The sequence below is a fragment of the Dermacentor andersoni genome, chromosome 3, assembly GCF_023375885.2.
Source record: "Dermacentor andersoni chromosome 3, qqDerAnde1_hic_scaffold, whole genome shotgun sequence".
NCBI classification, from domain to species: Eukaryota; Metazoa; Arthropoda; class Arachnida; order Ixodida; family Ixodidae; genus Dermacentor; species Dermacentor andersoni.
The window spans coordinates 16525917-16544530 of NC_092816.1; the positions used below are offsets into that span (position 1 = coordinate 16525917).

Sequence of the window (18614 nt, forward strand, 5' to 3'; positions counted from 1 at the left end):
AAAACCGCTGAAAAAATAAAATAAAAATAAACTGTAAATTGCTTACAATATCCTGAATATCAATACGACTGTTCCCTATTTTTATTGCTATCGAACGAAACCGATTTATCGTGAGAGTCGTAGATATTGCGACAAATGCTATCTTCGAACGGGCATGAAAGTTTCTGTATAGAGGATTTCACATATATAGAATCACAAGGAGAATGAACGACGACTTGAGCGAAGAAACACTGCGTGACCTTGACAATTTTAGTGGCACCATCACTGAGCGCAACAATGTCATTTTTTCGAGAAAAAGAAGTACGCGATCTTGAAAATGAAGTGGGCGCGAGTTTTCACGTAACGTGTTCGTGAGCGACGCTGTCAATAAGACATAAACATGACAATACTCGGTGAAAACGTAAGTGTTCAGTAAACTCTTCGCCCACAGAACTGCACGGCACCTACCTTCTACGCCTCCGTGCACCAAAACTTAATTCGCCAGAGATGCCTAGTATTGAAATAAGTTTGCTTCCACCGCGGCGTCAAAGAAAGGAGCGAGTGTGAGTGGGTGGTGCACTTATAAAGATAATTTTTAATTGACAGAAGTGTATTTCTCTCTGTATTCTTAAGTTGTCACCGACTACAAGGTTGCACTAGCTGCAAGTGGATTGCTTGTACAGCTGAATGAACTGTTGTTTATTGCTTCTGTAGGTCTTTGATATAGCAGCGGCTCATGTTCTCTCAATGGAGGTCAATTATCTACGGTGTCCCTTGGAGTAGACGTATACACTAACAATAACAGCAAACTACTCTCCACGATCTTAGCAGCATATGATTTAAAACAGAAAAGAAGAGGCGACAAGAAGCAGTTGTTTCAATTTGCCATGGGAAGAGAGCGGAAAGCGGGTGCGGCGGGGGGAGGGGGGGTAGTGAGGTTGAAGATGTAAAAATTAGCGAATAAAAAAGCAAATATCATGGGGGGGGGGGTCAGAGAGATGTAAACAAAGGGTGTGAGGTTTACCACAGGTAGTTATGGTTGATGATTAGCCTGTACGTGGTGAAGGGAGCACGAGGATACAAAGCTGGAGTGCAAGGGGAAGGCGCGTAGACCTCAGGAACATGAGTAATGCAAATATAGTCTTCTCAGCGGAGTTCCTTCGGAAACTCTGGCCTAGGCATTTTGTTCGGATGATGGACGATAGCCCAATGTATCCAACACTGTGCACAACATTTGCGTCGAATTGCCTCTCGGAATTATAGAATGGGATGCAAGGATAACCTGTGTGAGTGTCTCGTCACAGCTGTATGTGTCGCACGTTGGACGGTCGGCCATTGTAATCGAAAGGCATAGAAGTTCGTAACTGCGACGCTGAGCCAAAAAACTATGCAACATGGTGTGGTCGTGTCATGGTAACCTAGGTGGTTGACGTAGCTGGAGGTTCGGGGACAACGAACGTAAACGACGCATGGTGAAATAGATCGTGTCCCACATGGGCAATGTACATTCACGGAGCATCGAGCGTAGACTGTCCACAGCGCTGGTTCACGAAAGCGGAATCCAGATGCATCGACCTCTTGCATGTGGCTTCGTCGGCTTGGTCATTCCTGCTGATGCTGCTGTGGGGCGAGAGGACATCGAAAAAGTATATCGTGCCCTTATCCTGTTGGGTGCATGTGATGATGGTGACATCTCGTATTACCAAGCACCTGAAAGCTTGAACACTGTGGGAGCTTTTACAGGAAAATCATGAGCCCTTCCACTCTGTGAAGGGGGATGACCAGCTAAGCTGTTTAGCACAGGGCACAGAGGTGGCATTGAGTTTCGAACAAAGGTACGAACAGATTTATTGTCCTGATCGGTGGTCACCGTGACGGAAGGTACGCACACACATTTATTTCTATACGTTTGCACGGATGACTGATACATACGTATATATATATATATATATATATATCCTCTGAATTACTAGAGGGATGAGCCATTGTTGATGAAGATAGTTTTTGTTGACGCAGAACAAGAATGCACGGGAGCCTAACAATAAACAGCTTCTTTGTAATACGTATGTTACAGATAAATCAGTCCCCGGCGTTAGCGATGGGAGGCATGCATTGGAGCCTAGCTTGAAGACTTTCCGTGGACAGAATGTCACGCGGACAGAAGCGATGCGCAGGTGTACGATACCTGTCCAGGAAGTAATGGTGATGAGACGGGTATGAACAAAAAATACGCGACACATATTCAAATACATTTAAGACTTCTCTACCTATTGCGTCACGGTGAGACTTACCCAATCTGGAGGATTTACCTAGAATGGGCATAGAACCAAGATGCAAGAATGTGGTAGCAGAACATATTAAAAAATATTCAACTAGACAGTTAACTATATGACGCACTGTTCCAATAAGACATGGGTGTTCTAAAGGTACTTATGGGCCTACATTATATGTACAGGCTTCAAGCCGTGATTTATTGTTTGACTACGCAGAACACAGGTGCGCTCACTCGTACTCATCTTATTGACACGCATATATGAGGAAACGTCGGTAACAACCGACGGTGCCGGCTACTCCTTATACCATGTGTGATATTGATGTCGATCAATGTTCAGTGTTACCACCCACTCCGCAGATACTGAAAGGTGCCGCGCAGCTAGCAGCGTGATATTAAACATTCCATCTGATCTTCACTAACTGTGCGAAAACTGCACAAAGGAACTGCTAGCAAACAGAAGTGCGTTGTTCTGTGTACTGTGAGAGATTCAAACGAATTGACAGAAAAGCGAGTCAAGCAGAAAAAAAAAGAAAAGCTGATAGCCTGGAAGAAATTTCGCCAGAGCGGGAGGGTGGGGTGAGAGGAAAGCTTCGCGGAAGTCAAACAGGAAGGCGGCGTCCGTAGACGACCGCTAATCGACACCGCCCCGTCGGCACGCTTCGCAAAGTATACGATACGCGCACTCGTGAAGGCTGCTGTGCCGCTCCTTGGCGAGAGCCAAACCACAACGGTGTTTTGAAGGAACGAATGCTGACTCGAAGCACGCGCCGCTCTTTGAGGGGAAAACTGTCTGGAAACGAGACATTCGCTCTTTTCACTGACGTGCTCTGAAAGCGAATCGGTATCTTCTTACAGGAAATGCTTGTATAGTTTACCTCGATACCCACAATTGGCTTCGCCAGCTGTTGTTCTGTTACCTGTGAATGAATTTTAGCGTGATTTACCCTATTTAGACCTTCTCTGGCCCGCCGTCTGCCCACTTCTACATTAAGAAGTCCAATGTCTTCCAGCAGAATGAGATGTTTGGCTAGTTCATTTATGCTTGAAATGCGGTTCTGGTGCAATGACAACTAAGAGGAAAGAAGGGACAGAAAGAACGCCTGAAAAAACTGGCGTTCTTTCTGTTCCTTTTTTTTCCTCTTAGTTCTCCTTGCGCCAGAACCGCATTCCAATGTTTTCCTTTACTTTCATGAAGTCGGCTGTTTCGTTTTCTTCTGACTCTTTACATTCTGTTTTTTCATCATCATCATCATTACAAAACACGTAAATTTTTCTGCAATGTCATCTGGTCTTCTTTTCCTATTTTTGTTATTTCCTAAACTTGGCTCTGTAGCAAAAAAATCTCTTCATCCTTCTTTCCACCGCACTACAACGTCTTCCGCAGTGACTGGGACTTCAGTGCATCTCAACAAAAAGGGGGTGGCGTACTGGTTGCTATTGACAACTCACTGAGATATGTTCGGCGCAACATATCAGCCTAGCGCGCTGTGAAAAATTGTTACTCGGATGTTTCTGTCTACAGCCGAATACTTCTTTTGCTTTGTTTGATGAGGTCATCTCTTCTGTTGAAAGGTCTTCCCATAGCATGCACAAAGTAATCCTTCTTAGTGATTTTAACACACCTGGAATTGATTGTAATACTCTTAGATATTATCATTACGATTATTACACAGAGAAGAAATGTAGCCTCTTGTTGGACTTTCTGTCCTTCTGCTCCTTCCAGCAGCATAACTCGATCGCCAATTCCTGTGGCAACGTATTAGTCCTTTGCATCTCAAATGCTGAAGTTTTAGATGTACCCCGTTCTGAAATATCCCTTGTGCGTCCGGATAACTTTCATTCGTCACTAAAGATAGCCGCCTTTTTGTCAGCCCTGAGTAAGAGCTCCTCCAGTGGCATAAATAAATAATATCGCTTTGCTTTGACGCGTGTTGATTACGTTGGTTTATACGATTTCTTGTCCATAACCTACTGCTCACTGGTTACAGACAAAACCACTGTTGATGACCAAATGGGTCTGTTTACGGAGCTTCTTTTGACCAGTATGTGCAAAAAAATTCCTCAGTGCAAGCGCTCCAAATATCCCCACTGATTTGCGTCAGAATACGTAAATTTCTCAAACGCCTAAACACCGCGCGCACCATAAATCCAGCAGTCGTGTGCCCAATGAGTGGAGAGAAGAATTCCGCTTTCTTCCGACTCTCTGTGAACGCCTCTATAAGCGGGATCACGACTCGCATATTGGATTCTTGGAAAAGAGCGCCTCCGACCGGCCCGCGGAATTTTGGAAGTACCTCCGCAAGCGTAAACGTGGAGGGTTCTTTCGCCTGCTCGACTCCAGAGGAGTAGAAGTCCTAGAAGTCGCGGATTATTTTGCGGCCCATTTCTAGTCCTTACCTAAAGCTTCAGGTTTCAACACGGGTGTCACTCGGCAGCACACGGCGGTTCTTACATCTAGTGCTCGATGAAAAGCTCGTCAGCGAATGCATTAAGCACTTGAAGCCTTCCCTACCCTGCGGTCATGCTGACATCCCCTCCACAATTGTAAACGTTCGCGCCAGTATATATGCCCCAATAGTGACATCTACATTTAATAACTCTGAATATTTCCCCTTTCCCTCAAATGTGGAAAACTGCTCGTGTTCATCCTGGACTTAATTCTGGCTATGAAGCGTATGTCTCGAATTATCGCCCAATTTCTCTTCTCAGTGCAGCGCCTAAGATTTTTGAGCTCGCTCTTCACAATACATTATCTTTTATTGTGAAGAACTCACTGATTTCGAATCAGCATGAATTTCTCCCCGGCCGCTCCGCTATCCCAAATCTTGCAAGTTTTATGACGCCATTTCCGCGCCGCTTCTCCAATGGGGGCAAGTTGACACCATCTACTTGACATCAGCAAAACTTTTCATAAAGTCACCCACTCACTGCTTCTGATCAAACTTCTGCATTTTGATGTTGACTCGTCAGTTGTCAATGTCTTGTTATCTTCTTGACAGATCATCTTATGTTAACGTCGATGGCCAAACGTCTTTTTATATGGCGAGTAGCGGCGTTCCACAAGGATCAGTATTAGCACCAGTGCTACTTTAATTTTTCCTAATGACGTTCTTTCCGCTATTCGGAACTCTCCTTTCCTTATATATGCGGATGACATCAAGTTTTTAAAGAAAATTCACACTGTTGATGACTGTCGCACCCTGCAGTCGGACCTGCTTTCATTTTCTAATTGGTGCAAAGCTAACACCCTCACCTTGAATGCTTTAAAGACCAAAGTCATGACTTTCACACGTAAAACAGCAAGCATTTTTTTTTTATTCTGTAGGTTCTGTACCGTTGTGTAAGGTCTGTGAGATTGATGATCACGGTGTACTTTTTGATACAACCTTAGACTTTTCTGCTCACACTAAACGCGTTGCAATGTGAGGTATGTGCTCTCTTGGCTCTGTTTGCAGACTGTCGAAGGTATAGGAGACATAAATTCATGTCTCCTATACCGTTCCGGAAGTTTTACACAGCAATCTGTCTTCCTCAACTCGAATATGCGTCGGTCGTGTGAAATGGCTTTTCCAGATCCAACAGTGACATTACAGATCGGATACAGAATGAGTTTCTTAGCCCATATCATCACCGCTTTGCTAACACGGACACTGGACCTTGTTCTAGCACCGTTGGATTATTGTCATTGCCCTTACTTCGCTGCCGTTGTAGTCGCACTGATCTGTTTCTTTTCAAACTCCTTCACTATATCCTCACCTGCCCCGAACTCCTCAATAGTATCATGTTTCGTGTTCCGCACAAGATCACCAGAGAACATAAACCTTTTCCATGTTCCTGCCTGTTATCACTAACACTCAACGATCCGCAGAATACAGTCTTTAAACGCTTATTTTCATTATCTTGATGTTTTTCATAACTCGCTGTCATCGTTCTTTTCCGAGCTTTGTCTTGTTGTGTTATAGTTTCAAGCGTTGTTCAATTGCCTTTCTGCTCCTTTTTCTTTTGTATTTGCCTTGCGCTCTGTTGTACAGTCTTTATGTTCACAATTGTTCTTTCTATTCATTGTGTGTGTGTTCTCTTAAAATTATAGTCCCCTACAATTAATTTGCTTTTGTTTTTGGTTTTTACTTTATGCGTGCGCCAGCACTCAGACGTTGGGGTTAAATAAAACCTGGGCACGTTAAATAAAAACGGATTTATTGATTGATTGATTGATTGATTGATTGATTCTTATTAGTGCAAATTCATGCTGTTACGCATGTCAGTGACGTTGTATTGGAAAGAGTCTTTGGACATTGGTGCGGAACGAGTTCAACACTCAAGTCCTCAAATGTGCTGCTCCGATACTTTACGGCCTGTGAATTGCGTGACCGACTCTAAATGATGCCTCGCATTAGATCGCGCGAGTGTGTGCATTTGATTGCTCTACTTCTGTTCCTTCTTTCTTTCTGTCATCTTTTATTCCCTTTACTTTTTTCCCCAGCACACATTAGCCATCCGGTACACACACTGGCTACCCTCCCTTTCTTTCCTTCTCTTTTTTAGTCTTCTTCGCGTCTCCTCTTGTACTTGTCGTAGCTACATTTCTAAAGGCCATTTTCTTTTCCTCCAGTGGTAGTTTCTAAGCTACTATTTGGGACAGTCGACTCTTCTGATGCCATTTTTATTATTTTCTTTTGTTCTCCACGTGAAAACAAGTCTACCCAGCGCGCCGTCTTGCGGAAGGCACTAGAAGCGGCGTATCTGCGGTAAACAAGCCTGGCCCCGCTCTCCGAGAAATCGCGATAAAGAAGCCCAAGTGGAGCTCCTGTTGCACAGGCGGCAACGCAGTGTTGCGTACAGGAGCATGAGCAAGACATATCGCAAGAGATAGGCATATAAAGAAAGAATGCAAAAAATCCTGCATGCAAAAGCATCTAGAGTCGTTATTACTTTTCCGTGGCTGAATGTTCCGCGGTCTACGTACAGTAGCATGCAGAAGTTTAGAGACCACGGAATCATCGACAAATTAATATTTCTTCAAGCACAGTCATGCAACCTGAATTTTCTCAGTAGATTGCGTATGCACCGATTGAACTGGTGCCGGTACTCTATAACATTTGATTCCAGCCTGCATGCCTAGGCTGCGCCGAAAAAAATTTTTTTCGTAGCATCTGCGGTCCTCCTGCTCGTTACTGTGCATACACGGCGTTAATAAACTATAGTGTCAAGCCCGCGGCCTATATGTATATTACGAAGCAGATACCTCGCTCTCACGGGTGTCAAAAACTTGCAGCCTGATATGGTGCTACTGAGGATACATCTTTTGAGTCCTTCAGCTTTGGAAAATTGTAATTGCGACTCTGCACTGATCCAAGATTCTTCTCCTTGCTTGCCTCCCCCCTCCCTCGTTTCTTTTTGGTTGAGCGCATATATTTTTGGTCAGTTGCTCTTCAGTACGGCGATTTTTCTGCGTGTGCTACTGCTATACGTGGAAACTCCTCATTGTCCCAAAGCGCCACCACATCAATTTGATTTAAAAACACTCCACTGTCGACGGAGTGCACACATGGGTCGGCACAAGTACTCAGGTATACGCGACAGGACGCTGAACATCAAACACATCTCACCATGATGTCACAAGGTGCGCTCACACTTAGCGATCGAAAGAGACACAATTTGTGGCGGTGATTGATCTAATTCAGGAGGATTTAGCTTCGCAAACTGCTTCTGCAAATGGTCCATCAGAGAAACAACAAAAGGAGTCACCACTGCGGACGTATGAAACCTGGATGCATCATTTATTAATTCTCAGCAAACGGTTCTCAAGGCATGAAGATATAGCGGAACCTATTACATAGGCTGTAGAATCTGGGTCTGCTCGTTCTATAATTGTTTCTGGCATTTTTTATATGTACTTATTTTTTATGGAGGGGAGGGGGGTGCAAGAAGCAGCTGGAACATGGGGGCGCCCTAATATTTATGTAGGCTAAATAAAACTTTTTTGATAAATCAATTTATCTTCTCGAAAAAGAATTGTACAGAGAAAAATTGACATATAAATAAAAAGCAAACGTTGCGAGAAGTATCATTGTTAAATTTCTTGCCTTCGTTTTGAAGAGAGTACAAGATAAGCGTTCTTCCAGACATTGCACTTGCTCGTGCAGGTTTATGCTTGAGATGTGCTGTCAAGGGAAATTAAGCAAACCAGAAACACCTTTAGCTTTAGCTGACCGTAAAGGTGAGTTAACCATTATTAAAAAAAAAAAATAAGAAGCGACACTGGTAGCCAAGTGAGTTTCATTGACAAGTGTCGGTTGAGTAACTTGTCAGCGTAAGGTCAAGGGGTCTCTGTTTCGAGAAAGCGAAGATCCCGAGCCCTGCCCTCCCTCGCGGGCTCTGCGCCGAACGATCGCGGCCGGCTCGTGTCGCGAGCTCCATCGGCCACCGTGGCCGCATCTCTCCGGCCAAGTGAGAGCAGCCGTCCTTCATAAACAAGCTGGCCGGAGACCGGCGTTCGCGCTTGGCCGGTCCCGGCGTCGCTCGCCGTGGGATTCGGCCGTGCTTTTATATTTAGGGCCGCTTTGTGCGCGCTGCACGAGTGGACACGCCGTCCCTCCGTCGTGCTGGACAGCGGGAGCGGGGGACTGTCCCCTGTTCGACGGCCGGTTGGCGGCGCTGGCGGCGACCTGCGACGCGAGAGGCGCCGATGGATGCCAGGCACCAGAGATGCTTATGCCAGCGTTTCGCGCCCTTATGTAGCCTTCTGGACGGTCAATCCAGCGTGGCGTAATCAACGACTGTGGGGAGGATAAGCGCAGCGCGCTGTTTCGTTGTGTGCACTACAGGGGGCTCGGATGAGCTTTGCAGTCGTTGCATTCCTGTACGAACATTTGAACCAACACAACGAAAGTTACGAAAGTTATATTGTGCATTGCTGCGGTTAGATCCTGACAAGCGTTTGCTTAATGTAAGTATCAATCGCGTTCCATGGTCGTACTATGCAAGGGAAACCGAAATGGTACGTTACGGTGTGTTGACTGCGTACAAATCGGCCTCATGACAATCTAAGGGTGTGTGTCTCTTATCTGCGATATGTAATGTGCGGGATAATGTTTCTTTCGTTGACGTAAATTGCAGTTTCTTCATTTCCATACTTTTGTTTTTACTTTCAAATGTCTCGATGTTCCAATAGCTTACAAGATACCGGACAAAACGACATTTCACATGAAAACTATATAATTGCTTTAGAGTGGCGAACAGCGCAGGCGACAGGCGGAGAAGACGAAGCAGAGCGCATGCGCTCCGTCTATCCTGCACGTCCTGGCGTGCGCGCTTTTCGCGATGTTTTTTCACAAACCAAGTAGGCTCCCGCGTCTAGTAGTTTTTGTGCAAATGATTCTCTCGCACAAATGAAGTCGACTACGAACATTTGCGAAAAAGAAAGTATGTCACTATATCGTTCAGGACCTTTCCATCAGCCCTAGGTGTGATGCTAGCCTTCCAATAATTGTTGTGGCTATCAGAACTTGAGAGCCACGACGATTATTTCCAAGCCGATAGGAGCAGCAGTACGATTTTCGCTTCCGCGCCACCGCGTCGTCACGTGCCGAAGTTGTTCTTGGGCAAGAGGGAGAGGAGGGCAAAGATCGCTGCTCGGGGATATCCGAGGCACGCGTCGCAGAAAGCCGTTTGCAGCAATCTATCTCAATGCTGCAAGTGCCTTTGGTTTTGCCGTTTTGCTGCAGGAATTGCAACTGGAGCGGATTATTTTTATGTACGTTTTGTTTTAGGACACCGTGCACTTTGTCTTGCGCTTTTTACATTGAACGATGTGAGGCCGGCCGCTCACACGTTTAGAGAAAGTGCCATCTTCAACGTGGTTTTACGCTCCCTTTGGAAGATAAAAAATGGTCATCGTTAACTTTTTCTTGTCGAAATTGTGGAACCACTTTGCAGCGACACGGCGTGTTGTAGGGGAGAAGTGGGTAGAACGGGGCAGTTTTCACGTTTGGATTCGATGCTTAGTTGATTTTTCATATCGATGCTCTAAATTTGCACCAGACGTTCTCCTACATTACCACAGGAACTCCTTCAAGGACGTTCTGGAAGCATTGTAGAAAAAAATATTGCAAACAATGAAATGGCACGTAAAACCCCATAATTTTTAAATACGTGGGCAGGTCCCCACTGAACACAAACAAATGCCTCAGTCTCCTTGTTCATACTGTCACTGATCGCTCTGGCAGCTTCGGCATGATGCCCTTGCTCGTGGTGTTGGGCTGCCAAGCACGAGGTCACGGGATCGAATCTCGGCGACAGTGGCCGCATTTAGAGAGAGGCGAAACGCGAAAACACCCGTATACTTAAGCTTAGGTGCAGGTTAAAGAACTCCTGGTGGTCCAAGTTATTCAGGAGTCCTCCACTACGACGCACCTCATAATCAAATCGTAGTTTTGGTGCATCAAACCCCATAATGTAATTTTTTTTGTTTTTGCTCGACAGAATCAAAAGCATGTAGCGCATATAGGGAGGGGTAGGGAAGGTGTGCCACTCCTCCCTCCATCGTACCGTGCCATTCCTCTCAAGAATACAGTACGGAGCGAAATTTTCCTTTTACGTGGAAGAATAGTTGATTAATCTTAAGAGAACAGTGGCAGAAAACACTGCATAAATTAATTTTTTGAATATTTTTCTTCCACACATCTGGCCCCTGCTTATTTGGCTTCAATGTGGTAACAGCCAAACTGTTGGTTACTTGCATTCTGCAGACGAGAGAGAGATTTTTCGTTCACTCGCACTCCTCCACAACAAATTAGTGGCAAATTACTATGGGAACTATATGTACGCTGGCGCTTTTTGTGGATGGTTTACTCATTTGCGTAGCTCAAGTGGTGTTAAACTTGTTTAAACTGCCGCACTCCTCAAACCGTCCCACATCGCCAACCTCTCCATTGCACATTATTTTATTTTCAGGCAGCCACCATGCGATTATTATTCCGGGTGAAGGGTAAGGTTCGCGTTAGGTAGCACAGCACGTGCCCAAATATCCGCCTTCGATGCATTGCCAGTCCATCTAACGAGTGCGTCTTCCTCGCAGGGCCTGACACCGACGCTGGTGCTAGCCGTGCTGTCGTCCGCCGTGGGATCCGCCTTCCACCATGGCTACCACCTTGGAGTCGTCAACTCACCGCAAGAGGTTCGCACGCTTAGGAGACTGAAAAAGCACTTCTGGGGCAACTAGCCATGGTTTGGAACATAGGCTCTTGGAAGCCGCAAAACAAAGCAACAGTGACACTGGGGAAAGCGAGCGGCATTTAGAAAAGAGAGAGTTCCTTTTTCTGAAAACATATCCCTAATTGGTGCTCCCGCTCGGGGCAAGCATGGTGCGCTCTACCACTCTACAGAAGAAAAAAGTAACCACAGTATAACGAAATGACTTTCGGTGCTTCCATGACGGTTACGCTTTAAACATTCGAGCTCACGTTTCCATAACTTTGTCCCTGACTCTTTCTTTTTTAGAGTGAATAAAAATGCGCAAGCACTGCGTATGTAAATCCATACCATGCTTTGTATGATAATTAATTTCTAGTGAATACCTGTTTACTGCAGAACAGCTGCAACTTAACTTCGCCTCTTTTTTGCGAGCCCTCCATTTAGCCCCACATATCGCATATTCCGGAACAAGCTCTTCTCCTGCTCCAAGAAAGCAGCGGTTCACAAGAAAATGATATCTCGCTTGAGCCGACGTCTCGATAAGGGAAATTGTCCTGGTCTTGGCAGGAACAAAAAGACGAATACAAGACAGTTGCCATGACGAAGGCAAGCCTCTTTGTCAAAACGTTGACTACAAAGGCCCTCCACAACTACGAGGGCGAATCAGAAAGGTTTTGCCCCTATTTTTTATTAGCAAAAATAACGTACATACAGGTAATTACAAATATACGTACTATTCTACGTACTATTCTACGTACTGTAGAACCACGCTCATGTTCATATGCAAGTCTTCACGGCCTTTTGCGAACTCACACCACCACTACCTCACAGTGCTCAAAGCGAGACACCTTTCCCCATACGTGGACTGCATTCCCCTGTGGATTTTGATGGGCGTTCATCTCATGCTCCATAGAAAACGAATCACACTTCGTTGCTCGTACGCCGTGGACTTGTGAAGCACAACTGTCATCTTCAACAACTGACAGCAGCGCCGTGCTGCGGAGCTACCGGAAGGTAAGGCCGAGCCGGTCCGAGAAACTTGAAGAAAGGTCCACCGCTGGGAATCGATATGTTGACTTTACATTTACGGCCATAATTTGACTAAAAAAAGTAGGGGCAAAGACTTTATGATTCGCCCTCGTATTTATCCTGCCCTAAGAGATAGAAAAACCACCTGACAGCGCCAACTTATGCTGGTTGCATGAAAAACATATTGAAGCATCCGCAAAACTCATCAGTTCTTGGAGGCCTGTGCACGCGACATTGTTCCTAAAAGACGAATAACGCGAATTGGACTTGAGCCACTCGAATTACTCTAGTTCCTTACTGCTTTATCGCCTTTCGTGTCAGAAGAACTCTATCCGCGGTTCCAACTCACTGTACGGGGTCGTCTGAAGAGAAAAGCTGGCAGTAGAGGAGCCATTTCCAATTGTTTCACGACATCTCACCCTTAAACTTTTGTTCATTACTGAGGACCCGTAGTCAGTACAAAGCTACCAGCGCCTGTACTCTGGCAGCATCAGAAGTGATTAGTTACGTGTTGAGCGTTCAGGAAATATGGAGGTCGACAGTATAACGTTGCTACGAGCAGAACAGGACAGGTAAGACCAACCTGACCTTGAGGGTTTCGACAGAATAAAATAATTGTTCCTATTTTAAAGATGGTGCTCCGGCAGAGGAATTGATGTCCGGTATCCGCAATGCAAGGTCCGCCTGAATCTAACAATATCCTCGTTTTGCTGTATGTTCTTGTTTTGGTGCCTGGTTTAAAACGTGAAAAATGATAGAGGAGGACAGAGGCGCTTCACTGTGTTTCCTCTGTCCTTTTTTACGTTCCAAACGACGCTCCACAACAGGAGTGTACACCAAGCCTAAGCACCGACTCTCCCAAGAAGTAGTCCTTTTGGAATGTCCTCGCACTGTTTCTCCTTCTGAAAACGAAATGTAGGAGCGTTTGTGTGCTGACTACGGTTTTTTTCGCACTCGAGTGTTCTTCGTGACAGCTTCGTCATTTATCTCGTAGGCACAGTTTGTGGTGACGCATCCAGCCTCTTGAATCGATGCTCGCATCCACTGCCGCGCTCGCACGCAGGTGCTGGAGTCGTTCATCAACGAAACGTTGGCGGAACGCTACGGCGAGCCGACGCCGCGCAGCGCGGTGACGCTGGTGTTCAGCGTGTTCGTGGCCGTGTTCTGCGTCGGGGGCATGCTGGGCGGCCTACTCACCGCCGTCGTGGCCGAGCGGTTCGGCCGCAAGGGCGGGCTCATGCTCAACAGCGGCCTGGTGTTCGCCGCTGCCGCGCTGCTCACGATGGCCAGGGGAGCCGCGTCCTGCGAGCTGCTCGTTGTGGGACGCCTGGTCGCGGGAGTGAATGCCGGTCAGTTCGCTGGCACCCGCCACTGCTTTTCAACTTTGTCAACGTATAGAACTACACCTCCGTCGTCATTGCCCACAGTGATACATTACGGTATTGTGCTTCCGTAGCTTTTGTTCTTAAATGTGCTTTTCGTGGACTCGGGCGGGTTTTTATGCTGTGGTCGGCGGTTGGACTGTAGAGTATCGCATCCCGTAATGTTGCTTTAGACAAACTAAGAGAATCATACATATATAGTCATACAGTCGTCTTCGATGATTTGTGCACATTTCTTTAACCCTTAAAAGGGCATAGTGACATTGTACGTGAGTTCCTGACGCTTTCTCTATCCCCAACTAGTTGAATTCATTGCTATGCAGGCACTTTGGCTCCACGGTACAATGACGTGATAATCACAGCTTCACCTGAATCTATATAGCACAGTAATGAACGCAAGCGATGCCTGTTGTAACCATCCAAACGGCTGGCAGAACACATTGCTAATGTAGGCGTGTTACGTTCTACCATAGCTGTTGAGAACTGCGCCTTGTGGATGTGGATCCAATGTGAGCAAGTAAACTGCCCTCATTGCAGCATGACAGTTTATCTTTCACTTGATTGCCAACCAGATACCGTACTTTACTGACATTCTATCTGAAGGCAGAAGTTCATTGAAGGCTTGCGGGCATGCAGTCATGGTATACGTGGGTGATGCTATATGCGGAGCTGCAGTGCCCCTAAGTGCATCAATCGAGCTGCAAATAGGCGATTGACTGCGACACAAGTTTTTATATGAAGTGCTACGGCATTGCACCGTATTTTCTCTCTGCTCAAAAATATAACCTCCATAGCTGCTCTCTCTCTTTCTCTCTATCTCTGTCCGTTGGCCTAGCAACCGTCCAGTGCCAGTTGCTCCACCGCGCACTATAATATCCGTGACCCTACTGTCACTAAGTGGCGTATTCTTGTGGCTTCACATTGTGGAAATAAGCGAGCCTACAAAAATTCCGTGTGAACTATAGCCACTTCTGGGGCACACATGCAGCTAGGGCTTGGCGAGCTGTTAGTCCCACGTTCTCGGAGCACCTATCTTGCTTTGGCACTTAGAGACACCACTTCAGTTTCAGTTCAGGAGGCGCTTTATCTCAGCTGTGGAGTGGTGCTTCGCGTTTGGCTTCAGCGCTTCTATCGGCGCTGTTTTCGAGTACGGTGCATGCTCGTCCGGCCACTCTATGCGCTAGTGTGGGCACGTAGGAGCTATAGCAGCAAGCATCATCACTGCTGTTCGTAGGCCGGATTCAACTCACTGTTTCCTAAGATGAGTGTAGGGAAGGCCAATGATCTCTCTCATTGTAAAGTTCGTTGAGGGCGATCGCTCGGCATTCATATTTTGGCGAAAAAATTTAACTATTTGCCGTACGGGCTATTTACTCTTCAGAACAGGAATTGGGGTGGCTCAGAGCTTTCCTCTTCACGTACTTACATTATGCCGAACTTTCTATGCCGAGTTCAATGCTGGTAAGGCGCCTGATAATATTTTAGTTAAGAAAAGTTAAGTTATGGGCATAGTTGGTACGTAAAACACACGCTAGCATACGGTTAGCAAGATTATAACTCATGAGCTTTTTTGAGGCCCCAATATATTGTCTGCCAGTGCTGCAGACGCGAACTCTAAGGCGAAAAGTCCTTGTTTCCACACAGACGCTCCGCATTTTGAGCTATAAATGTGTAGCGTATACTTCCCGTAGGAGCTTGCCGTTCTCTTCAGATCTTGGTTGTTTTTCGGTGGGCAAAAAGTCAGTCTTGCCGAGTAACGGTTACCACGAGCAAGCGAGCCATGTCTGCCAGCTGGCAGGGAGACACATGTGGCGAGTGTGCTTTATTTGACATGATAGCAAAGGAATGAAGACATCCTTTCGTGAGTGGAGCTGCGCAGTTGACCTGCGTCATAGATAGCTAGAACAGTCTAAGCCCCACTGAGCAGAAAAATTCCAGGACCCCTCCAGGGGTCATCCTTCACGGACGCCCGTAAAGATATCGCGATAAGGGATCATACAGTGAGCTCCGAGTCACTTTGCCTTCTAAATTCTCTAAATTAATCTGCAATTTCCGCCTCTAAATTAATCTGCAATTTCCGCTACAGCATCTCCGTACCCCAGGTGAACTACACGTCATGAATTATTGGCCAAAATGAAAAAAAAAATCCAGGATATTGATAGGCTTCTTTAGGCAAATAAACCATATAATAATAATAATAAACCAATTTACATAAATGATTTGCCACAATGTTCCTTCTAGCTTACGTATTTTCGCTGACGACTGCATTATTTACAGATCAATTAACAGTACTGACGACCACCTGGCCCTTAAAAATGACCTTAGCCTAATTCATAATTGGTGTAACACCTGGTTAATGGCTTTAAATGTATCAAAATGTCAGGTAATTTCTTTTAGTCGTAAGCGTCACAACTCAAATTTTTTATAAAACGTCAATAATAAAGAATTGTTACATACAGTATCGTATAAATATTTGGGTGTTCACCTAACCGAAAACCTCTCCTGGACAGACCACATTGCAACCGTTTGCGCAAAAGCTTCAAGGACATTAGGTTACCTACGTCGTAATCTGGGTAATTCACCTTCCAACATCCGCAAATTGGCCTATCAGACATTTGTTCGTCCACAGCTCGAGTATGCATCATCCATTTGGTCCCCGCATCCTACATACTTAATCGACATGCTTGAATCAGTCCAAAACCGAGCTGCCCGTTTCATTTCACGTAATTATAGCCATCACTCCAGCGTAACGCAAATGAAACTCGATCATTCCATACATCCTTTAGTTCTTCGCCGTAATATCGCTCTGTTATCCTTGTTTCACAAATATGTTTATAATGCCACACAATCCACACTGCATATCCAGATCGCCTCGACACGTCTCGCCGATTAAATAACCACTTAAGTTTTGCGCGCATGTACGGTACGACACATGCTTTTAACCTTTCCGCGCTCCCTGCGGCCATTCCCTTGTGGAACAATCTGCCTGATCACATTGCTTCCGAGTCAGATCAAGAAAAATTTCGTCATTTCCTACACGAGCATTTTTCATAATAGCACTTACAAATCACTTTATCTTGTTTTTTACACTTGGCAATGTGCTTCGAACTTCTTTTGATTTTTTTTTATATTGATGCATTGCTATCTCGTTCCTATGAATAGCTATCTTATGCTGCGTCACGTGTTCACTTGTATGCCCTGTATATATTATAGCTCTTTTGCTTCTGTTTCCCTAAATATCCCTTCAAGAATTGTACTCCCTGATATGTTCATTTTTCGTGTATTTTACTTTCTAGTATTAGCACCTTACGTTAAGTTTTGCTCGTGTTATTTCCTTAAATGTACCTTTATGGCCTTTCATTACTTCAGTTGTTCCTTTTTCATGTTTTTGTTAGTAATGTTGATAAGCCCTGCATTGAGGCGTATCTTTTGTATTACACTTTAGAAGGCTGTTTACTCTGTTTTTTCCCTTGATTTTGTAACCTCCCTTACACAATGCCCCCATAGGGCATGTAAGGTATTTTAAATAAATAAATAAATAAATAAATAAATAAATAAATAAATAACTCCTTACAACCTGAAACAGGCAATCTTATTGGCAGAAATAGAACGTTTTTTTTTTTTTTTAAACGTAGGTTGACAACCAAAAGCAACAGCTGCCGTTATCTGGAGCTGGATTCACCGATACTCATGGGGCTATTTGGCGGACGCATTTACAAAAGTATACTCACAAATGTACGCGTAAGCATAGCCAATTCCCTAAGTTGAGTTGCCAAGGGGGCATACGTGACATGCGGAAGCTGCCGATTCGATCTTCACCGCTAAAACGCGAACCTCTGCCATTCTGTTTACTGCGATAGAAATAGATGGACGCTTGAGGTGCTTTCGCGCCGTCACCGTCGGTGCCGTAGTCGTCGTGCTGTACCGTCATCGGCGGCACATGCGCTGCTCGCGCGCGCACGCTTCTCCGGAGACGCGGATTGCGCTTGGTTGTGGAAAGGACGAAGCGACGTGGACTCGCAGCCAACGGTTCGCGCAATCCGCTCGGTGCAGGACACCGTTATGCCTTCCGCTGATACGAGCGTTGTGCGCAGACATACTATAAGCACTTCCACTAGTATTCCTGCTTATTGGCTGTCTATACACACTGGTCTGAGCGGAACGGAGAATACTGCATATTTGGCTAGTACTTAGCTAAAAGCAAGTATATGTTTAGTTTTGTTACTTTTAACTTCATTGTTATTTATTTATGTAAGCATTTGTTCTAAGGTTGTTTGCTTTACTGTATACTGAAAAGCTAACTCCTGTTCGTTTACCTTCCTTGCTTTTTATCTTTGTTTACTTCGCGTTCTTTGTTTATTATTTGATTCTCGTTTTGTTCATATTTATGTAACAAAAGCTATGTTTTTGCTCCACAATTGTTATCTTTACCGCCCCCCTCACGCAATACTCCTTCTGGAGCCTCTGGGGTATATGAAATAAATAAATAAATAAATAAACAAATAAATAAATAAATAAATAAATAAATAAATAAATAAATATTGTAAAGCTAACGGTATCGAATATTTCAGTTTTTAAGGACGACAGTCCTGCACAAGCGTTTGTAGCCCGAAGTGATGTTTACAGTTCTACGAGAGCTACTACTGTGAGGTCACAGTATGCGGCAACAGTGGCCGGCTGTGATTGTATGTCTGTGCTCCCCTTATTTCTATCTCTGCTTTCCTATCTCTTTACCTCCCTCTGGCCTCTCTTCC

At 45.2% G+C, this 18614-nt stretch overlaps 1 protein-coding gene across 1 annotated transcript in view; it reads left to right on the top strand.

The window, feature by feature from the left end:
• Window positions 1-18614, top strand: part of LOC126520395 (solute carrier family 2, facilitated glucose transporter member 1-like) — a 58564-nt gene that overhangs the window by 8422 nt on the left and 31528 nt on the right. Inside the window, exons 2-3 of the mRNA XM_050169324.3 lie at window positions 11334-11432; window positions 13542-13827. Coding sequence (XP_050025281.1) covers window positions 11334-11432; window positions 13542-13827 — 385 coding nt within the window. The remainder of the gene's footprint in view (window positions 1-11333; window positions 11433-13541; window positions 13828-18614) is intronic.